Source organism: Austrofundulus limnaeus, unplaced genomic scaffold (genome assembly GCF_001266775.1).
Source record: "Austrofundulus limnaeus strain Quisiro unplaced genomic scaffold, Austrofundulus_limnaeus-1.0 Scaffold370, whole genome shotgun sequence".
Lineage (NCBI taxonomy): Eukaryota > Metazoa > Chordata > Actinopteri > Cyprinodontiformes > Rivulidae > Austrofundulus > Austrofundulus limnaeus.
Genome location: NW_013952772.1, coordinates 18,071 through 29,363, shown reverse-complemented (window position 1 = coordinate 29,363; position 11,293 = coordinate 18,071). Strand labels below are relative to the sequence as shown.

General features: G+C 39.1%; 1 protein-coding gene across 1 annotated transcript; it reads left to right on the top strand.

The window, feature by feature from the left end:
* Positions 1-626: 626 nt before the first annotated feature.
* On the top strand, positions 627-1,262 carry rbm8a (RNA binding motif protein 8A; the record flags this gene model as incomplete). Its single annotated transcript, XM_014023457.1, is given in 2 exon segments — positions 627-763; positions 889-1,262. Coding segments are annotated over 2 exon segments (186 nt in total), but the record flags the coding sequence as incomplete, so codon positions are not given.
* Positions 1,263-11,293: the final 10,031 nt, after the last annotated feature.

Genomic DNA, 11,293 nt, shown 5'->3' with positions numbered 1-11,293 from the left:
AAGAACAACAAAAAAAGAAAACGATTGATCGATTATTAAATTAGTCATCGATTATTTTAATAATCGATTAGTTGTCGATTAATTGTGGCAGCCCTAATTTAGATTACTAACTGCTCCTCTGTTACTCTTCATCTACAAACGTTAATAGATTCTGTGTCTTTTTTATTATTTGTTTGCAGTTGGCTGTCATTAGATGTGTATGGCTGTATTTTTATTTAATTCATGCAAGTAGATGTGTCCATTTTTAGATTTGTTCTTATTCTCAGCCACATGGTGGCAGCATCGTTTTAGTTATGAAGCATAAAGAAATCAACTCTTTTAAGTTTTCAGCTATCTATTTGCATTGCAGCTTCGCTATTTATTGAACAGGATTGTGCCTTATTGATTACCTTTAAATGTAAAAGACATGACATCTATACTTTATCAAATGTTATTTATGTTGTTTCTCAAGTAATGTGATAGTGCTTTACGTCAAAAGTGTTACTTTATACCCTCCCACATTGCTGTGTGTGGAAGGAAAAAAACATTTTCTGTTTTGTGGGAATTCTCACTTTATTTTAAGAAACAAACTCCAGATATGTTTTCATCTTTTCTAATAAACCCTGTGATGTGGCGTTTGTTCAAAGGGCTATGCGCTGGTGGAGTATGAGACGTACAAAGAGGCACAGGCAGCCATGGAAGGGCTCAATGGTCAGGAACTGATGGGTCAGACCATCAGTGTAGACTGGGCATTCGTCAGAGGACCCCCCAAGAACAAAAGGAGGTGAGGCGGTTGAATATATTTACTGTCACATCCAATTTTGTAACGCACAACTTCAAAATAGCCATAACATTTTTTGACAGACTACATTTCGTTTTTATACAGCGATTGTCTGTGTTTTATTACAGGGGTGGCGGGCGAAGGCGCAGCAGAAGTCCAGACAGAAGACGGCGTTGAGTGGCACCTTTCGCATCACATGACGAGGCAGATTTTCATAAAAATTAAACATGGATTTTTTTTCTTCTTTTGTACATTTACAATAAGTACCTGCTACACACAGCAACTCTTACTGAAGTAAGTAGTTATACAAAAAAAGAAAGTTTAGTTTAACACTTAAAAGAAAAATATGTGGAACTGTTAGTGAAACTTTGTGTAACACTCAACACTGACGTGTTGTTTGTACATGTTTATAGTGTTCCTTCAAATGTTTGAGTTTGTATTTTATGATGATGTGTTTTGTGTTTTTATAATGTAGGGAACAATAAAGTTTTTAAAGAGCAAATGTGTGTCATGCTGTGCTTTAATTAGAATAATTCATGTGACGTAGAGTTTACATCACCCAGGATGATCTCACCCACTCTATTGTGATGGCTGTTTTGTCAACCCCAAAAACACCTGTCACTCTGGCCCTGTGTCTCACTCATTGGCTGGTTGAACCACCTCCTGCTCTGTTTTTATTTTATTTTTCCAGCAGCCAATTGGCGAGTGCGTGTTTCACCCTCTGTTCTCATTTGGTGTTTACTCTGCTGGATAAAATCAGTCAAAACCTTTGGACCTTCCTATTGGTTGTTTGCCCGTGGTTTTAAAGGTAGCCTGAGGCTGTGATTGGTCCAGCCTTCTAAGGGGGCGGGCTTAGTCTTCGGGTTGACGTTGTTGTTGTAAGTGGTGTAGAAATTACTTTGTCGGTGGTCCGGATTGAGATCTTGCGCTGAGTGTTGCATGTGAGCATGATTAAAAGTTAGAAAGCGCTAATTTTGGATACGTACGTTCTGCTTACAAGTTGGCACACCCTCGGAAACTTAACGGGACTATGAGGAGAACATCTGCGGGGCCTTTGAAGGTAAGCAGTAAACGGATACCCCTGCTGCTACTACTAGCTAGCTTTAGCTAACGTTAGCTTCTGATTAGCCAGGCTGAAGCTAACGATAGCTAGAGCACACGGTTCGGTCTATTAACAGATTTTATTTTTGTCTTTATCACTCAGTGACCATCACGTTCATGCACGGATGTAAATAATTAAACTATATGTATCCAAAGGGCAAATAAAGTTCAGTGGTTGTGAGCATCAGCATCTGCGTTTGAACGCCTCAAATACGTTTATGTAAGCATGTGTATTGTTCGCCGACTCTTAAAGAGTAGTTCATAATAAAAGCCTCTCATCAACATTTAGGACGAGCATCTGCACTCGTTTGCAGTTTGGTTCCTGGACGTTTAAATGAACAAAATACCGAGGATGGCTGAGGAGATCACATATTTCCCTCACTTTATTTGAACTTCTCACAGATTTAATATAAATGCTGTTATCTCTATAAGAGCCCGCAGTCACGATCCAGAACATCAGAGGTCGGTTTGTGTTTAAGGTGCAGGTGTGATGTAACATTTTATTTAAAGCACCAGCTTAGCGGGACATTACCAGTGTTTACAACTACTCACGTGTGTTTCCTAACATACAAGTCGAACGAGGCTTTCACGAAGTGGACTTAGTGAGCCCCTCTCATGGTGGGGGAGACCCCCCTGGGCCCTGAGTCCACCACTGGGTCGTTTTCTATCTCCTCCAACAAAGCCACGATGGCAGAGTGTTGTGTTACGCTTTGGCCTGAATTATTCACATCTTGTGGTTGTGGAGGCTTCTGTTTGCTGAGACATTGGGGGTTGATGGTCAACAAAACAAATGGGTCAGTGATAAATAAGCTTTGGTTTTTTTCTTTATTGGGTATGTTGCTGAACTCATGTATCATCAGAAATGACTCATTATCCTCATTTTACACGTTTTATTCAAGAAGCTTTGTAGAACTGCAGCTGTAGTTCTGCCACTTATAATTAAAGGGATCCATGATTAGTTGTAACGTTAGGCTTTATTTGATAAAAAAAATTACCTTAACTGTAAAATAAAGACTGTAAAAATACTGTAGGCAGTTTAGTTTTGTAAATTTTTAAAAATACATTTTAACACTGTCAGAGCCTTTTTATTTACACACAAAGCATTCTGGGTAAATGATGACGTGGATAGGTCCTCGGTGCGAGGCTGCTAGCGAGCTATATCCACCCTGAAGGTTAATCTTGGACAATATCTGATGATCGACTCTTTTAAATGAAACCAGAGAGCGTTGACAGAGAGGAGAAGGTAGAAATGACTCAGCCTGTAACTGAAAATATGGATGGAGGACAACAGAGCTGCTTCATGGAAGAAGAACCTCAGCTTAGCCGAGGTACACTTCGCTGCAGCATGCAGAACGGGGCGGTGACAGACCTTTCCGTCAGTCCCATAGTTTATATGGAAATGGGACTATTGCATTCCGGAAATGAAAGTTGCGCGGGATTAAGAGAGCAAAGGAAGAAGAAAGGAAGAAGTTAGAGAGTTTCTTCTACTCACGTTGAAGTACTCAGAGCATTATTTATTAATTTCTTTTATCCACCGCCCCAAACACAGACCCTCAGGTTAACCTCACAGGTTTAATGCCTAAGGTTAACCTCACAGGTTTAATGCCTAAGGTTAACCTCACAGGCCTAATGCCTAAGGTTAGTTTGTTACTGTAATATAATATTAATATCCAAAAACAACAAAGATTTAATAAAGATTTGAAAATGAAAAAGGGACATACCACGTGACATAACACGTTGTGTAGCCATTTCCTTACTGTAAATTTTCTTTTTTTATTTTATTTTTTTATTAAACAACAAAGAACACACAAAATGATACAATGTACAAACATTAAGGCATATTTCAAACAAACAAACTTGCATAAAAGAGAAAAAGGATGGGTGCAAATAAAGATAAGAAATTCCTTACTGTAAATTTTGTATTGTTAATGTTGATAGTGTTCGATAGAAAATAGTTTCACTAGCGCCCCCTTCATGTTCGGAATGCAATAGTCCCATTTCCACATAAGGAATGGGACCGACGGAAAGGTCCGTCACCGCCCCGTTCTGCATGCTGCAGCGAAGTGTACTTGGCTTAGCCTGTTAGCGTTAGCGCTGACGCTATACTGCCTTATATGTATTAGCTCAGCGCTAGCGTGACAAACAAGCTAAACTGAGGTCCTCCATCCATATTTTCAGCTCCAGGCTGAGTTATTTCTACCTTCTCCTCTCTGTCAACGCTCTCTGGTTTCATTTAAAAGAGTCGATCATCAGATATTGTCCAAGATTAACCTTCAGGGTGGATATAGCTCGCTAGCAGCCTCGCACCGAGGACCTATCCACGTCATCATTTACCCAGAATGCTTTGCGTGTAAATAAAATGGCCCTGTCCGTGCGATATATTTTTAAACTTTCAGTTTAAAAATTTACAAAACATCCTACAGTATTTTTAGTCTTTTTATTTTACAGTTAAAATATATGTTTATCAAATAAAGTCTAATGTTACAACTAATCAGGGATCCCTTTAAGGTTGTAACACTTATTTCATGAAAAGGGACAATATGGGGGGAAAAAAGTTTTTACCACAAACTCAGCTGAAGCAAAGCAAAATCAGGTTTGTGTTTGACCTTTGAGAAATAACTATTAGTGAAAACTCTTGTTTTTGTATGGATGCTGTCAGTAAAACCACCCACGACCTGTTCCCAGTGACACAGAACAAAACAATATAATTCACTGTATTTGTTTAGCGAGCTGTTTCTGTTATGTTTTCTATGAGCCATTTGAATTTGTGGCTCCTGATGTAAATTTGTGGTTCACTTATTTCCAGCACATCAAACAGAAATCTCCACTAGTGTTGTTTAGTTTGCAGTCCCAGTAACACCAGCTGAAAATGGCAGGAAGTTTGATTTTTTTTTAAAAAGTGGGAACAGAAATGGTTTTAACTAATGTAAAAGGTTTGTTATGGTTCAGAAGTTGCAAGGCCTCATTTGAACTGTTTACTGTGACACATCGGAGCAGAAATAAACTAGTGAGCTGCTACTGCAGCTGCTGTGAAATACTTCCACACTGAAGAGGTCGTGCAAATGGAAAATCTCTTTCCTGTTAAAACTATTTTCCCAACCTAAACTGTCAACTAGTCTTACACTAAATCTGTTTGGTTGTGAGAAACTACTGTAACCATGCTGCCACTGCGACACATGCAAATTTAAATATGTGCCTTACTGGGTTCTCCAAACAGCTGCCCAGTCTGTATTTGTGCCACAGATCCAGTGTCACTTACCGAGCCGAGCCCATTTGACCATTGAGCGATTCAGGATCTCTAAAGCACGGTCAGATTAATAACAGTGCGTCTTCAGGTTAGTAGGACAGTGAGATTTTTTGACTAGTTGGTCTTAATGTGAAGTCAGAACAGGCATGAACTTGTCCTAAAAACCTGCTTTTTAAGATTTTCTGAATGTTAAAATAAATGATGAAATCACACAGATACAGTTCTGTTTGTATCTGCTAATATCAAAAAGATAAAGATGAGAGAGAAAAGCAGAAAGTACCTCAAGTATTCACACAGAGTGAGGAGGAGATCAATGTGTTCTGGAAGTTCTCTTAAACCTTGTTGTTGTCTGTGGGGCTGGTTCCTGCCGTTCCTGGGACACGTCCCCCAGCTTGTGCCCTGGGTGGAACTTGGAACCAAACATTTACCTGGGCACCAGCTGCTGATTAACTGTGAACAGGTGCAGGGATTACATCTGCACTGAATGATGTCTCTTTAAATAATCACATCAGCCCACAGCAGAAGCACATCAACTCAGCTGTCATTCAGGGGGAACTATATAGAGCATTAGATTTTTACTGAATGAAGCAAAAATGTAAAAAAATCGTCACATAATTATTTTTTTCTTGTTTTATTGCAAAACAGAATGCTATTGTTGATTCTTTCACTGTCTAATGTATCACAAGTTGTTTAATAATTCTTATATTTTAGTTATATTACTATAATAAAACAAAAAATAAATAATTGAGTTTTTTTAACCAGTTACAGAAGGCACAGTCACGCTATGTTTTAGACAACTTATGCCAACTTATAAAGTTTCCACTATATTACTAAAAATGTTAGATATTTGTTCACTTTGTTAGTATTGAAGTAGGGGTGCACTGATAAATCAGCCGGCTGATTTATTGATGCTGATTTCCTTAATTTTGGGTGAGCGGAGATCATCCGATCCTCAGATAAGATCAGTAGAATCGATATCAACAAACATCAGAATCAGCAGGTCCGACTTTTTAAAGATCGGAGATGGTCCAGAAACCTGCAGTCAGTGCTCCCCTACATTACAGTACATGCCTAAAACAGGCTTCCAGTTATTTTTTTAATTCCATCTTCAACATAAATGTCTCCAAGCTTTTCACAAGTTTGCACAAGTTGTGTAAAACATCTTTAAAGGAGACTGATGGAACACAAGTGAACATATCGACAATAAGTCTGTTGAAAACTGCGATTAGCTGTTTGATTTCTAACATTTTAACGTGTGATATTTAAGAGGGAAAACTATAGTGTCAGCTAAAACACCAAGGTCAGCAGCCTGCTTTGCTTATATTTATTTATAGTTTAATCAAGGGCTGGGTATCGATTCAAATTTCCCAAATTGATTCGATTCACAACGATTCAGGATTCAGTTTGGTTGATTTTTAAATTAGTTAAGGATATCAAGCAGTAACACATTTACTTTGATATAGAAGACATTCTCAAAGGAAATAATTCTGCAAATAGTAAAAAAAATAGTATAGGTCCTCTGGACGGGTTCTTCTCTAATGAAACGTTTCGTCTCTTCTCCAAGAGACTTCTTCAGTCTGAGAGTTTCAGGCAAAATTCAGGCTTTTAAGCCCTGCCTCCATGTGACTGATACTCACATCACATGGCTATCGTTGACACCTAATTAACACTTATTGTTAACAGGGGGTGGAGTGATACTGGCAATAGCCACACTGTAGGAGGGGGACTACTGAAAACGGAGGCCTCCACCTCTGTTTAATGATGGARGCTCTTTCTTCACAAAAATGTCTTCTTTTACTCCTCTCTCAAACCAACGTTCCTCTCTATCAAGAATGAGAACATCCTCATCTCTGAAAGAGTGACCGCTGGCCTGTAAATGAGTGAAAACTGCAGAGTTCTGGCCATTAGATGTAGCTCGTCTGTGTTGGGACATTCTTTTGAACAGTGGCTGCTTTGTTTCCCCGATGTATAACTGGTCACAGTCCTCCTGGCACTTAACAGCATATACAACATTGCTCTGTTTGTGCCGGGGCACCGGATCTTTGGGGTGAACCAGCCTTTGCCGTAATGTGTTTTGGGGTTTGAAAGCTACTGGGACATCATGTTTAGAAAATAAATGTCTCAGTTTCTCCGAAACACCCGCAACATACGGAATAACAACTGGTTTGGGTCTGGGTTTGGGGTCTTCATTTTCACCTGAAGGTTGCATGGAATCCTGTCTGTGTTTCCTGTCTGCTTTCAGGAAAGCCCAGTCAGGATAACCACACTGCTCCAGGGCCTGTCGTGTGTGTGATTTCTCTTTCTGCCTGGCTCCTGGGTTTGTAGGGACACTGTCTGCTCTGTGGTACAGAGTCCTGATCACTCCTAACTTGTGTTCCAGTGGGTGGTGGGAGTCAAAACGCAAATATTGGTCTGTGTTGGTGGGCTTACGATATACGCCAGTTTCCAACCGTCCTCCATCCGAAACCGAGACATCGCAATCCAGGAACGCCAACCTGCCATTTTCTCTCGTGTGAACTTAATATATGCATCCACAGAGTTGATGTGATCAGTGAAATGTTGGACTTCCTGGGCTTTAATTTTAACCCAGGTGTTGTCAACATATCTGAACCAATGGCTCGGTGGCACCCCTGAAAAGGACATCAAGGCTCTCTTTTCTGCTTTTCTGCATCTCTATTCTGCAAATAGTAGAAAATAATTCTAACTTGGTGCATTGGTAAAATATAAACATTAAGGACAAACTTGTAAATTGGAGTTTAATCTTGAAGTAAAACTGTCTCAAGTTTCAAAGTGTTTAAACTAAAAAGGAATTGCAAGAGAAAGTGTTGTTGGATACATTAGGTTTTTAAGAAACTAAGAATAATTTTCTTGGTCACTAAGAAGTGATGGAATAAGGTTACAGGAGAAGAGGTGGGATAATAAGTGTACTTCAGCCCTCTTGAGTGTATGAAAATTGTATATTTGTAATGTTTCTGTTAGCGTCTGTTCAGTAAAACTTATTAACAAGAAGAAAGAAAGAAAGAAAAAGTACTTCAGCTAAAACATTCCATCACTGTGAATTACATTAAGATGTTTCTAAAATATATAAATAACACTGGTAACAAAACTAAATGATTTTGTTAGACTGTCATCTTTACACATTTATAAAGGAGGAGAACAGTTTCAGTCAGATGTTTACATACCGTAGTTTTGTTTCGAGCCGTTCGAAGCTTCGTTTCCCGCCACCGCATCCGAGCGCAAAACTTTGCAAACAAAAGTGGTCATGGTCGCTGTTATCTTTAAGTTCAGCTGAGAATCAGCTCTAATGTTAGTGATTCCTTAGTTTCTTTTGAGCTAACATTAGCACTGACCGTCTACTGGATGTAAACCTACGGCAAGCCAGTAGTGACACACAACACGGAAACGCGTAGCTTCGTCGCACATAACACTCGGGGAAAAAATCAATCTCGTGACTTATGAATCAATCTTCCCAAATTTGAACGAGAATGGATTCAGATCGATTAAATCGATTTTTTTAAAACCCAGCCCTAGTTTAATCATAAGTAACTGTTTTTATGTCTTCTCTGCTGTTCTGCTTTTAGTAAAGAAATGTTGAGACAAGCTGATGTTAGTAATTATTTAGCTAGTTATTAGTGTCTGTATGAGCCTAATTTCACTAACTAATGCAGCTTGTTGCAAACAATTATTTTAAAACAGTGTTGCCTTGAAAACAGAGGCAGGTGTTCTGACTGTAATCCATAGGATTAAAATGTACAACCAACCCACAATGCCTTTTTTAACATGCCTATAGGTAAACCACCTGAACTCTCTCAGATCCTTTCCACTGAATGTGGCTCAGAGCAACAAGTAGGAGCCTGATGCTCCGTGGGAGGGAAGAGGGGGATAAAACACAACAAAACAAAAAAGTAGTCATTTTGACACGGTGACCATTTAACACCATGGCATATCTTGAAAGGTTAATTGACCCGTGTCTAAACTTTAAAAATAGAAATCAGGAAAAAAAAAAAAAACCTGACGTTATAACCTTCTGGTAAATATTGAACACTGATAATCCAGTAAAGCAAAAGAGCTGCCACTCCTCCAACACAAGCTGTGGTAATGAGATCTTACTGTATCAGTTTCTCTCTGCAGTCTACATTTCCCTTCCTTTACGCAGCACAGAATGTAAAATTAATATTGATTGAATTTGCTATAGGGGCTGAGCAATAAAACAGATTACAATTAAATTTATGTCGGACTCTGAGGTCGGCCTTGTTCTTGTTCAGTCAGGTTATAAGTGGAGTCGAAACGTTTGTTCCTCAGTGTAAACAAACACGCTGCAACAGTCACTCTATACTTTATTGGCCATTTTATTAAAACACATGTATATTAATTACTGTAGAGGGTTGTTGGAGCCGTCAGCAGGGATGAAGACTGAGTGGAAACAGTGGGAATGTGTGGACTGGAAGTAGGCCTGTCACGATAACAAATTTTGCTGGGCGATTAATTGTCTCAAAATTTATTGCGATAAACGATAATATTGCCTGGTGACCGTTTTACAACTAATAATTATAAAAGCGTAATGTGTAAGTGTAATAAATCAATAAACTTTCATTTTTAAAAGAATGTTTAACGAAGTGGACTCTCAGTCTCTAACAAAAATGCACTTGAATAAAAAAAATAAAACAAAGAACAACAAAATGTAAWTTAAACACCACACACAACTAAGACAGTAAATAAACAATATTAAAAAGCAGCATGTCTTTAGAGATAAAGCAAACTACACAGCCTGGTGAGGACCCACTGTTTCTTATGGGGACATAAGCTCAGTTCACATCCCATGTAAAGTGTAGGCTAGGTTTAGGCTCAAATGGTAATAGAAAATACTGGTAAATGAATGAAAGTCAATGCAAAGTCCCCATGAGGATAGAAGAACAAACGTGTCTGTGTGTGTGTGAGAGGAGGGGACAGTCAGAGCGCTGCGGGGAGGAAATCAGACAGTTCAGTTTTCCTCAGGAGTTGTTGGGACAGCTACAGGCTTTTTGGGTGTTTTGTTAAAACACGGTGCGTTTGTTTCCTGTTATTTTTGGGAGCTACAGGTAAAGTCTTGACGAGTCTGTCGCGGGTCTGGGGGAGTTTCAGCCCCCACCCCTTCTCCTCCTCTCTCTCTCTGTCTCTCTCTGTCTCACTCCGTCTCTCTCTCACTCTTTCTCTCTCTCTCTCTGTCTCACTCCGTCTCTCTCTCCCTCTCTCCCTCCGCAGCGAAATCCAGGTTCTAGTGCTCCGACACTTCAGCAGCCGCGTTCTGCTTTGAAGCGTCTCTTTAGAAACTAGCTCTCACGCTAAAGCGACAGTTGACTCCTCCCACACTAAGAAAACAGGAGGGGAGGGGTCAGCGGAGCTCCTGAGCAGCGGAGCAGAGAGGAGAGAGACGAAGTAAACAAACAAGCAGGAAAATGAAACTTATCGCCGTCTTTTTTTTACCGACCTCAAAAAAAGTTATCGTGCGATTAATTGATTTATTGACTATCGCGACAGGCCTAACTGGAAGGGATATGGCATGTTTGGGACACTGCTAAGCATTAACTGTTTCTAACTGTACTAATCCAGAATGGGCAGTGTTTGCAACACTACATGAAAGATAAATTTTCATAAACCATGAAGCTACAGCAACTGTAAAAACTAGGAAAATCTCAGTGAAGTGTTAGAATGTGTCGAAAGATGAATTAAACCTCTAATTTAACACAGCTGACGTCCTGTGGTGAGTAACATTTATGTCAAAGTATAGTTTAGGTCAGGGCTATTCAACTAAACTGCTCTGAGGGCCACAGTTACTGTGGGCCAACAGCTCAGGGGCCCAACATCCAGCAATTAAAGGCATTATGTAAATAAACCAAGTATTACAAAGTTCTGTTACCTTTGACATAGTTTATTTTGCTGTATTTAATCATAAATACAACATACAGAACACTATAAAAGTAGTGATAATTAAACAGTATCCAAAAGAACACATTCTGCCTCCTGTTTGACACAAATATTATTTGACATCTCTGACTTGCAAAATTTTTAAACAAATTTTATTTTTACTTCCATAATTTTGCATTCAACTGCTTGTAATTTTAACTGTCTCGAGTGTTTATAGAAATGTTTTTTTACCAGCTTGTAGCCAAGATTCTGATGTTTATGTAGATACCAGACATGTTTAT